This window comes from Pholis gunnellus (genome assembly GCF_910591455.1).
Source record: "Pholis gunnellus genome assembly, chromosome: 11".
NCBI classification, from domain to species: domain Eukaryota; kingdom Metazoa; phylum Chordata; class Actinopteri; order Perciformes; family Pholidae; genus Pholis; species Pholis gunnellus.
In genome coordinates, this window is record NC_136538.1 from 12,763,304 (window position 1) to 12,776,178 (window position 12,875).

Sequence of the window (12,875 nt, forward strand, 5' to 3'; positions counted from 1 at the left end):
AATATCTTTTCAATCTCTACTTCCCTAACTTTTTGTAATCAGTCACTTACCACTACCGGGCTTTTCTCCTCCTGAAACCCATGAACATGACATCACCGGAGCAAAGGTCATGTGCAATTAGAGCCTGGAGAGTGACAGGAGGCCTGAACCCCCATAATGGGAAATAGATATTGCAGTTATTACTTTGCAAGGAGGGTACATTTATTGGGAAATATCACACACTGCCTCGCTAAATGATGGAGACAGAAGCAAATTAGAGCAAGGGTCAATCTGACAGATCCATCAAGCTATGAAAAGACCCTGCAATCATATTCCCAACAGGTATTACATATCTGCTTTCTTTAGAGCGCTGAGGCTCTGGGATTTTTTGAGCAACCATTAGGAACAAGCCCCATGTAAATCTCAGCAGGATATTGTACTGAATGTGTGTGGGCATATCACATTCTGGTAAGACACCCGTACATGCATGTTAAATGTGATCACATCCGACTGAAGAAATACACTCCGTCCATTCTTCCCATTTCAGAACTCAAGTTAAAAAACACTAGAAATGTCAAGGAAGTGACAAATAAGGGCCCTTTGATTTGTTTTACAGATAAAACACTCAAGCTCATTCCCAAGTGTTTCGTCTCCGTTTTCTGTCAATATTATGAAAACTGCTGCAATTCCCATACTTCAAGTAAAACCTCAAATTTCACTTGAATTTCAGAATAAAACTAAATGAAAACACAGTCTGGTCTGTCAAGACGGCCAAACATTTCCATCTTTGCTTGACACGGTCAACTACCACGGGCACAGTCACTCAGGCCCCATTGTGAAATCCGAATAATTAAAGGATTTAGCCAATCAATCTCCCAGCGCAATTTCCTCCATCCTGGCTTGAGCCCAATGGGGTTTAAGGGCAGCCTGTGGAGGTGAAGGTCACAGGCCTATGGGACGTGTTCAGGAAGTAGCAGCACACAGCGCAGCCTGTAATGAATATCATGGGCGTCAGAATAAACACAACACCACCAGTCACAGCTCAAATCACACTCTCTAGAATATTCTGCATTCCCATCTAACACTGCACACTCAGTTACTTCAGTGCAGAGTACAGAGCTGCTTGCTTACTGTCTGTACAAGACATCTAACTGGAAACTGTATTGTATGAATGGATAAGCAATAACCGACAACAAGCATTTATATGGTATTAGAAAAAGGCTGTCATTGAGGCTATTTTTTGGCGCAGAAACAACATGAAAGTGAACCACAAAAAAAAACATTATTAGTCGAGGTACATAGTACGACATTGAAGTTTCTGCTGGTGAATAACATGGTCATTGAAAGATGGAGACCCCGAACAAAGGCTGCATGTCAGACCTGGGAAAAGACATCAATCCTCTAAGTGTTTGAAACACACACGGACACACATATTCCATTTATTTTCCTTAATCACCGATCAGCCCTCCTGTCAAGTGGTTTGAGCCACGCTCAGAGAAAATACTCAAGTCAGTCAGTGAGATCTTAAGCACAATGTGTCTCTCTGTACCTCGCCACGGGCTGTGAAGACAGAAGGGAAACAAAATGAATCAGTCAGATGTCAATTAAGCATGAAATAATACTCGCGGTGCACTGTGGGATAGTTTTTTCCACACAAAATCAGGATGTCACATGAGGTGAAATTATGGGAAGTCAGGTTCTGTCCTCCAGTTTTCCAACATGGGTTTGAAAGAGGAGCTCTGCCTTCTGAGATTACGTGGCCACCTGTGTGTTCTGTCGTCTATCAAAGGAAAAGAGCCAGAGGAGAAAGAAAACCCCAAAACACAAAACTATTTATTGAGACAAATTCAGAGCAGGAAGGGAAATATTTGGTTAGCTCGGCGGCGAACGGTCGGCGGTGTTGGAGCAGTCCACGGTTGAAATGGGGGGGAACAGCCGGCCCTTTGTTTGCGGAGAGAATGGTGCACTCCGTGGGGTCACTGCTGGAGGCCCAACATCACAGACACAAGGACACACACACACACACACACACATTGTACCTCTCTCACACACATGCATGCATGCACACACATACATGTTTGCCTGCACATGCATGCACACTCACACAGAAACCATAACATTCCTCCACTTGTGTGAATGTTTTATTAACCATGTGAATGGGTCACAGAGTTACACCCCCCTGGCATAACTATAGTCTCCATAGTCACACACACAAAAATGCTCCAGCTCCTTCCTCACACTGACACAACTACCGACGGAGCGGAGTGGACGACATTGACATGGTGAGATTCCTGGTCTTTTATAACCCTCCAACCTGTGTCTTCTTGTTAGGTCACCATGTCTGAATCTGACCAAAAACCATGAATCTCCGGATGTAGACAGTCTGTGTTTTACTGGACACTGGTGGTATCCTGCAGACGCAGGGCGTTCTTTGCCACAAGGAAGAGAAGTTGCTATAGATATTTTAAATCTATTTTTTCAATGGTGCGAGCACCACAAACATTTTTGCTTTATGCTTTATTATATTTTTTATATCGAAGAGGAAGAGTGAGATTTATTGATTTCCAGGTCCCAAAACTTGGACATATCAAAGCAAAATTACTTGGAGGAGCCAAGCTAGCTCTCCCCCCTTGCTTCCAGTTGTTATGCTAAGCTAAAATAATTGCCAAGTTGGCTTTAGCTTTATATTTAGCATATAGATTATATCAATCTTCTCATCTAACTCTCACCAAGAAGGTGAACATGTCCCATAATGTTTCTTTCATCATTTGGGTGACCTGATATTTTTATGAAATGCATCCAAGACAGAGAAAACTAAAACAATGCAGTGATTGTGGCAGCATTTTTTGCCTGGGTGTTTTTATGTGCTTAACAGGGTCCTAAAAGTTTTTAAACGGCCTTTAAACTGACATTGTCGTTTTCCGCATACGTCCCTTCAATCCTGAGTTACCTCTTGTACGTTAGAGTATGATCTGTTGTTATGTCCACCCATAAAATACTCCTGTGGCACACAGTGCCTTACAGCAGCTGTAAACATCCTGGAAGATACACAACATGAGAACATTTGGCTCAAACTACCCCCTCTTTATTTTTATGAGCACAAGACATTTCCAGTCAGTCCGTCCCCCATACGTGCACAGCACTGTTCTTTTTGGACAAACTCCGACAATATCAGTCACTAGAGAAAGACTGGCCAATAGTCGATCCATACCAAATCCCCTGAGCCCACACACAAACATCTATCAGCTCCCCACTGCTGAGCTCTGGAACCAGAAAGTCTCACCCAATACCATGCAAAGGTGTTAAACTAGGAGCATTTCCAGAACCAACCACACACAGACAGACACACATGAGCATGTTAATTCCTCCCGCTCCTCCATACCCCCACAGAGCAGAACTCAACTCCTGTTTGCTTTGGATGGTCCTACGAGGGGACCTCCATGTCGAACAAACTACAACACAGCAGAGTAGTTTTGTGCAGACTTCACAGTGCAGTGCTGCAGCAGAGATCAATGGGCAGTAGCTACTCACTTCACCAATGTTACAGCTATATGCAACAATCTCCACTGCATCCAGCTGGTAACTTCTGCTTCATGTCTCTTTCAGCTGCACTGATGCATGCTGTGTATGGTGGCTGCAGTTTCAGTTGTCCTTTTAATGTGATTTCAGATTCTAAACATCACACTTTTGCATGTCCACACTTGGCCTGAAAGTGTCTGTTGTGCGTCTGATGTGGCTGTGTTAATAAAAATCAAAATGTGTGGGATTCTGGTCTCAATGTGAGACTGACTGCTTCCGCGTGTGTCTTTGAGGATCCAATAGCAACATAAGCAAAAACCCATTTAGGGTGCTACGACCTGTCACTGAATACACCCGGGCTTCAGACAGAAACATTAAAGTCATACAGAAAGGACACGCATAACCGTAGCGTTAAACCATTCGCCTGGTTGCGATCTCTTTACCAGCGTTTTCTCTGTCCTGCTGTCTTAAAAAAATAAAATCGTATTATATCTAATAACAGCGATGCTGCTGTGATGGAGAGAGGAGTATTATTGTAGATAATGCCCAACATTAATCTCACATTGCCCTACATACTCAAGGTTAGAGGTCAAAGCCATTTCATGTTGTCTTCCTCACGCTTGAAATTGTATTGGACTGTGTCCTCCCCTGGACTATTTATTATGACCCTAATGTCCTGGTCTCAGATATCACTTTAACTCTCCCTCCTTCTCACCCTGCTAACACATATGTTGGGTCTGTCCACGACGTACATCAATACATTTTGTTGAATCGATAATGGCCGGTGTATGTGCAAAACAAAGATCTGCTTGTTGTTTTCCATGCGCTACTTCAGAGAACGAGTTACTCCCACGTTGTCATAATGACAAGGTTTTTTTTAAAGGCGTGTTAATAACAGAGAACGACAGCTCACTGTTGGGCAATTATTGCTTGGTTTTCAAATGTTATTACTTCCAAAGAAACAACAATATATCTTTCAATATCTGTTTGTGTAGCCAGGGGTTTTGTTTTAGAGCGGTCATCCTCAAATGACACTCTAAATTCTCACAGTGTTTTTCAAAGATGACAGCGAAAATAAGTATTGCATGTATTCAAACAAATAACCACAACGATTAATCATGTTTTGTTTTTCAGCAGAGTATAACTCAACATGGTATGGGAAAAGGAGAAGCACCCATGTGTTTGTGTGCTGTGACAAAACCACAGAGCGGGTCACTTGAGCCAACTCCTTCATAATGCTCCTTTGCTATCTCACACACACACACACACACACACACACACACACACACACACTTTCAAAAACATCTCCAGAATAGTTCAGATTTAAGACCTGTCGCTGGTGTGGAACATAGTGAAAAGGAGTATCCTGCGAGGCCCTTGGGGGCCAGAAAAGTACTATGTGGCGCTGTATGTGTGCTTGTGCATGCATGTGTGCGTGTGAGGGTGTGTGTTATGGCTGAAAGTGACCCGAGAGGCCCAGCTAGTTACAGCCTCTCTGCTGGAGACCACCACTTCCACAAAACAAGCATTGTTGGTACAGAGCTCCAGACACCAGAGACACACACTGGAAACAACTTGTATGTACACACATGTACAAAAAATACATACACACCACAAAAAAATGTTTAAAAAAGGCAATAAACTGAATAAAATCACAGTAAGTCCCACAGAACACAGCTACACCCCAGCCTTTCAATACAAAACTCACACAACACTTTAAAATGTGGATCACTGTCGCTAACAATAGCCCTTGGGTGGTTGGTCAGACTATTATTGTAGGTGTTTCTATGCAAATTATGTGTGACTGAGAGCATGTCAAAAGCAGTTACTGGAAATAATGTGGTGAGCTGGACATTGTGAGGCAGAACTACTTTGCCTGCAAAGAAAAAAAGCGTGTTGAGCTTTGTCTGACCAGTGCTAAACTGAAACACTGTGCCAAAGCCACTGGATCAATTGTATTAGTCCGCCAATACACAACATCAGGAAGACATCATTATTGCCATCAACAACAACATCATCATCATCAAAGAGAGAAGGAGGGGGGGGGGGTCAGCATCATGACCTCCACTTCTGGCTGCGCGCTCTACCGAGACCTCGTTGGCTGACAGCAGTATACGTCAGCACCTCTCACCGCTCCAGTATAACCCCCTTAAGCCTCTGGCGGTCACACAGACGCAAGTGTAAAAGTAGCAGCAACTGTTGCCCGGACTAACCCATTCAGCATCCACGTCCCACACAGCCTGACACAGAGGAGTGAGACGGCTCACTGAGCGCGACGCGGAAAAGTGAGAGGAGAGGTGGAACATTCACGCACAGACTTTTTTTTTTAGTCTGGATTGTTTTGGCGCCTCTCTAAACTCCACCTTGGATCGTTTCGGACATTTGTCTGCACCGTTTTTCCTCGTGGATTTTGATTTTGTATTTATTTCAGCACTTAAATGGCAGCTCGGAGTATGATTCCCTCGCACCTGCTCCTGCTGATGTTTAACTGTGTCCTGGGTGCTGCATCAGTTAGGATCATCAAAGGGGGCTCTGGAAGCGCACGGGACAGCTTCCTCCAGCCCTCATCGGACCCGTTCTCAGATGACCTGGACCAGGACATGGTTTCCCAGCACATGTCAAAACTGTACGAGAAATACAACAGGGGAAACCGCCTCAGAGAGGGAAACACTGTGAGGAGTTTCAGAACCAGCCAAGGTGTGTGAAGACATTGATAAACCTGCCTTCAGTGCGCAATTGATAGGTATCGCAACACTTTATGTTCATTATGGAACAAAAAAAGCCTGTGCCATTAGTGCACCAGTAATCCGACGCAAAAAGCGAAAAATAAATGCAGTATTCAGAAAGCTCCCCTGATCCTTTCAATTGATGGTTACTAAAAGTGCTCAGTGGGGCTGCATTGCTCGGCCAGACGCTCTAAATAGGTAGGATTGTTTTGGAACAGTCTGAGAATGCATTGAAATGATTTTTGGGACGCTGTGGGCACACTGTGTTAGTGGCAGCAGCTGTGCCCTTCTTTGCGGAGTCTGGCCAATTACCGCAGACAGACGCGCAATATGCGCAGGAATGCATGCGATTCCCTGCGTGCAATGCCCAGCTTCTATACAGTGAAACCCTCAGCGGCAGTTACGCGCTGCAAAGGGTCATTGTCGTGGCTTCTGCGTTCCTGCTGTGGCTACAGGACATGTGTGACTCCAGGTCCTGGAGTCAGGGGGCTTAAAGCACAGTCGCTCCTCTCTGTCTGATGCTGTTTTTATAAACACACTCATAGACATTTATATCCCACATAGTTCTCGGATGGCATACCATAACACGTGTGTATTTTTACTGCAGTGACTCAATGTAATCCAAGGAGGGATGTAAGAGAGTTTTCACAACAATGTTCGATCTGTTAAAACAGTTGATTATGTCTTGGTGTCTGGGCAGACAGTGCTGGCTGTATTAGGCTTATGGGGAAGCTTTAAGAGAAACTGAGGTAAGCATTTCCATATGCAGGCTGAATCCGAGGTAATGTATATCTCTTGAGTCAGTCCCTACTTCCGCTGAACTCTTATACAATGAACAATAACTCTGCTGTTGAAGTTAATGTTCATCATGAATATGTAGCTCTCTGCTCACCCCCTGCCAGCCAGATCCTCAGAGTCTGGTTCCTCTTAAGGGCACCTTCGGTACCAAGGCAGGCAGCCGTCTACCAGCCACACAGCTCAGTCATGTAGCACAGAACAAGCAAAGGTGTAGTGCCACCTCTCAAGCAAGTAGGACCGGTTTTTGGTGGAATTTGATACCAAATTGGTCGTTCCTTTTTCAGTCATTACTTCATCTTACGTTACTGTTAAATAATCGTGAAAACTTGTAAATTCAAATAAGGTTCAAGTCCTGGTTACTATCATCTAATTATACCAAAAATGTCAGTATGGATCTGTCAGCTCAACAGCAAAAGGCCAGTTAAAACATAAAAGCACCTTCTGTATGAAATCCTTTAGAATATATCATTCTGTGGATAAAAAAAAGTTTTTACTTGTCAGGTTGTTCACCTGACTGACTGCCACTGACTGATTGATTGTTTTCAGACTCCTCCGAGGACAGGACGACGTACCAACTGAACCTTACAACCCTCCAGGACTCAGAGGTCATCCTCTCTGCCACATTCCACTTCCTGCTCGATCGGCGCCCTCATCAAAAACCCTGGTTCTGTAAACGCTTCAAAAGCCCATCCTGTCGTTCCTCAGCCGTCCACCCTTCTCCGTCCATCAGCCTGCTCCTTCGCTCTGTATCCTCTGGGTCAGAGGTCAGATCTGGGTCAATGGGGTCACTTCTAGGCAATGTGACCTTCCACCCCCACAGGAGAGGGGTGTGGCAGATGAAAGATGTGACCCAGGTCATCAAGGAGGCCAGGGACAAGGGTCATCTACTGGTGTCAGTGGAGTTGGACTACCAGAGGAAACCAGAGGGGGCGCTGCCTGGTGGGAGCCTGCCATATCTGTTACTGTATGCTAATGACCAAGCTTTGGCAGAGCCCAACAGCATGGCTGCAAGCCTTCAGAGATATGACCCGTTCAGCGACGGATTAGAGCCCTCACATTCCTCTCACAGATCTAACTCCTCACCAGAGTCAAAAGGACGAGAGAGAAGGGAAGCAGCTCTGCTCTTTGAGCCCATCCAGAACAATGAGCTGCCAGAGGTTGACTACAGGCCTGATGGGTACAGTAAGGATGACCTCTGGGAGAGCACTTGGTACCTGGCGCTCAAACCTAAATCAGGAAGGAAGGAAAAGAAGAGAAAGAGTCAGGAGGAAGAAGAAGTGGATCAAGGTAGAGGAACCAGTGAAAAAGAAGACCCTCTGGTTCTCAAAGAAGGAGAAAGAAAATCACAGGGGCTCAAAGCTGATGACACAGCCGAGAAAGAAATCAAAGACAGTCGCATGCCGACTACCAGTGACGGACGAAAGCACGAGTGGAGAAACGAGGGAAAGGATGGAAAAAGGCACAAGGCGAGCGCTAACTCTCAGTCACCTGTTCTGAGTTTTGATGAACAAACGATGCGTAAGGCCAGAAGGAGGCAGTGGGGCGACTCCCAGCACAGAGGCTGCTCCAGGAGGAACCTCAGAGTGGATTTTGCAGACATTGGCTGGAGCGAGTGGGTTATAGCCCCCAAGGCCTTTGATGCCTACTACTGCGCTGGCACATGTGGCTTCCCCATGCACAAGGTAGGAGCGCAAACATCTAAGTCATTCCACAACAGCATGACCAAGTTATATTGAGTAACTAAAGTGTGCTGTTCTTCTCCAATTTATTGATTTTCTCCTGTGTATGCCTCTCCCCTACCACTCAAACTCTTCCAGGTGGCGAGGCCGTCTAACCACGCCACCATCCAGAGCATAGTCCGTGCCGTTGGGATCATCCCCGGAGTTCCTGAGCCCTGCTGCGTCCCAGAAAAGATGAGTCCTCTGGCTGTGCTCTACCAAGATGAATCCAGGAACCCAGTGCTTAAGGTTTACCCCAATATGTCCGTCCAGTCCTGCTCCTGCAGATAGGAAGGGTGTGGTCAATGGTGGCAGAGGACAAAACAGGGTTCATGTGGAGAGAAACAGAAAACAGGACAAAGGGAGACAGAACCATACCTCTGTCTTTTAAGTGGTTTCTTGGTTCTGATAAACAAAGTCACTTTGGCTGCCGTTATTCCTCGAGGAACATAGGCTGTAGAGAAATCACTTCCATCTCTTCTGCCCTGCGGCAGCAGACTTGAAGAGGCACATTGTCTGGCGTCTGGCGTCTGGCTTAGCAAGAGGAACAGAGTCACACGTGTAAAGTCAAGGCTCCACATGTCTAAGAAGCTCGGTTGTTTTGATTCTGTGTTTGAGATAATATTGAAAATGTCATGGACAGGAGCATTTTTCCTTTTATCTCAGAATATACTTTGCTTTTCAAACAGCTCACAGTGACTTTGTGTTCATGTTTTCTTTGGACACGAAGGCTATAAATAAAAGACTTTATCAATGTGTCGTCGGGCAGCTTACTCAGTCTCACACAGATGACAGAGATTATGAAACATATTTCTTCATTTTTGCATATACTGTGTACATCTGTTCTTACTTTTAAACAAACCATACTCCACATTGTACATACATGCAACGCTCATTTGTTTGCAAGAATGGAAGGTCATTGTACATTCTTGCTTTGTATATCTTAAAAAGGAAATATCCAACGGACGGTAGAGAGCATCTGGAATTCATTTACACCCACCAACCCCCTCATAACACTTCAAGAATGTTATAATGAAACCAGAAATATTTTTATATTTTGAATGTGAAACTTGGTTAAAAATAATTTGTCATGGTTACTAGGTTATGTATTACTATATTGTAGATGAGATGTTGTTTTGTACATGTGTATTGTTTAAATTATGAAAAAGGTAGCCTTCTATAAGTTAGAATAAAAAAGTAATTTAATCCAATGCTCGTGGTAGAATGTTATTATTTCATACACTTTGTGTTATCCTTGGTCATTACTGCGTATAACGTTTGATTCTGGGGGGGGGGGGGGGGGGGGGGGGGGGGGGGGACTTTTTTGTCAAAACAAACCTAAAAGGGCACCACTGTTCCAAAATCACTTTGTACAAAAGCAGGAAGGTTCCACTCAAAGATAGCCAACATTCCCCGAAAGCCCCTTGAACTCATTTTTACCCCACACCAAAGGCTCAGACGTCTGTTGTCCAGCAAATAATGTGGCTGATGCAGCTGCCGTGGATTAATGGTTGATGGAGGAAGCAGGCACGCACCTATTAGGACGTCAGCCACTTGAACATTAAAACATGGTGCACTTCCCCTTTTCTACCCCTCCATTGAAAAGCAGAACATTTCCAAGTGCAGGATGTTCTCCTTTTATTTTTTAAACAGATGTTTTCAGGCAGATTTCAACCACATTAAATCAACTGCTCGTCACTTATTCATAAGAGGAAGAAGGTGGCCCATGTGGTGACAAACTGACAGTGAAATGACAGGGCGAGCCTTTTGATTATTATCTCTACTCTGTGGCTGTTTTGCCGTGAGCCTGAAGAAGTTGGCACAGTGTACGACATATGTTTAAAACAACAGAATGCTCTCAAGTTCAAGACTGGACAGTCATTTGGTTTCAAAGAAAGAGACATTTAATAGTGACTTGGGGGGGAAAGGAACACAAGATTGAGCCCTTATACAGTTTATCGCAGTCGAGAATAATTCTATTTTTGGCTCACAGTTGTGCATGGAGTCACCTGTTTTCAACTCTAAAAACTAATTGTGCCACCCCTTCTGTCTGCGTTGCTTTGTCGATTAGATATAAGGAGACTATAAAAAGTATTCACTCGCTTTAGAAGTTGTTGTGTTTTCTTTTTGGACATCGACGAACAAAAGAAGAGCCTTTAATGTCAAAGGGATCTCTATAAATATGACATTGACTGAATCAAATTTGGATTACTAATTATGTGACTTCTAAAACTAACATGCTACACCAGGCAGTGATAGTATATGTGTTTTCATGTATTAATTGGGGTGAATACCTTTTGCAAGAATGTATTTTGTCTTTTATATTTGTAATTAATATAGATAACTTTGTAGAGATCTGTTTTCAGTTATTTTTTCTGTTGATCACTGTCATAAAAGTCACATTAAATCTCACTGGATTCAATGTTGTGTGATAATAAAACATGAAAACTTGCAAGGAGGGTGAACACTTTGTATGTTAAACCAGTGAGTATAAAATCAAAACAGGACATCTTAAAGTTTTCCCATAATCCATATTTGAGGACGATGGAGAGAGACAGATGATGGGAGACAGAATATATGAAATACTGAATGCCTGATTTCATTTTCCCCATTTTGAACAAGTGGAAAAACATATTTTTACGAATGAACCCTTTATGGGGTCCAACCTCCGTTTAAATTATGATAACGACTGTAATGAGGGTTATTATAGTAATGTTTAAATTAATAGATGTATTAGCTACAGAGTAGGCCGGCCCAATTGTAATGAACACATCCAGGTTCAATTTTTTTCCTCATTTCCTGACTGATCCCTTTTACAGTCTGCTATTACAAAGTGAACCCCATGTCAACCGCAATCACAGTCACAGGAGAGTGCTTACAATGGTCGATTGCAGCAGAGAAAACCACAGTAGTTTCGGGCTCTGTTCAGAGCCTAACATGCCTTAACCAAACGAGGCAAGTGGGGAACCAAGAACAATATTGGTTTTTCCACTTGATGACTGTTCAATTACAGGAGATCAATACAGCCATTATTAGACAACAGAGGATTTTCTGTGTCAGGGCTGAAATGGCTCTTTCCTCTCATGGTTACTGAGCTAGGAGAACGAATAGTTCTGTTCATTAGGACATAGCTTTAATAGAGTGACATGCACTGTGCCTCTTAATCACCTATTTAGTCATGTGGGCCACTGGGAATTTTATTTAATAATTTTATTTTTCCTTTAGAAAGTAAAAAAATGTACTTTTACCAGTTTCCACATAACCTTTGCAACATTTATTCTGCCAAGAAGTCCATTTTAGTCTGGACACAAATATTATTCGGGCTTAAGATAAATGAGGTTTAAAACTCAATGACTTATGATTATGAACATGTTTCAGTGTATTTGTTCTCGTATGATTTTTAGAGAGCGTGTTTTTCATGTCTTGTGTAGGTTTCAGTCCCAGTAATAAAACATATCTTCAGTTTGTGGTATGAAGAAACTGGAGGATAAACTCCGTTACTTAAATAAAAGTGGATAACAGCAGTGTGGGCGGATTTACACCCCTGCTGAACAGGGTCGAGGCTTGACTTTCCCATGAACTTCATGCCTTCTTGCCGCCTCATTTACCTGCAACAGAGACGGCTATTTATGTCCATCTGTCGGCAGCCTGACCTGAATGTGACGTAAGCCGCTCACTATGGGTGGAGAAACATAAAATCACAAAATCAAAGGCTCATGTGGACTCCATCCAGGTCTGTAGATGAATGATAACCATGGAAACTTTTTAAATGCAATTTCATTTTTGGGTGGCAGCCTGGAAATAAGCCGATTATTATTTTTCATTCTTTCAAATAGCATGCTGAAACGCTGGGTGAAACATCTGAAATGACAGGCAGATATAATATTGATGCATATTTTGAACAACATGTTTGTCTCCCAGTCGAGTAGTGCAGGAAGATAAATATGTTAACTCCCTCCCATACTACACTGGTATCATTCAGGACAGTGCCGTCACCAAGCAGACACGTTTGCTAGATGTTCATTATAATGAGCAAGCTACAGGGAAAAGAGAAACGCTGGTCTCAGTCGCTGCCTGTTGAAGCAGAAAAATAGACTCCCACCATGATTGAACAAAATACTCGACACGTCCGTTT

The 12,875-nt window shown here is 43.4% G+C and overlaps 1 protein-coding gene across 1 annotated transcript; it reads left to right on the forward strand.

The window, feature by feature from the left end:
- The first annotated feature begins 5,785 nt into the window (after positions 1-5,785).
- gdf10a (growth differentiation factor 10a) lies at positions 5,786-9,971 on the forward strand. Its single transcript, XM_079168560.1, has 3 exons — positions 5,786-6,195; positions 7,569-8,704; positions 8,840-9,971. The coding sequence occupies exons 1-3, from the start codon at positions 5,937-5,939 to the stop codon at positions 9,029-9,031; spliced, it is 1,587 nt and encodes a 528-aa protein (XP_079024686.1). The 5' UTR covers positions 5,786-5,936; the 3' UTR covers positions 9,032-9,971.
- Positions 9,972-12,875: the final 2,904 nt, after the last annotated feature.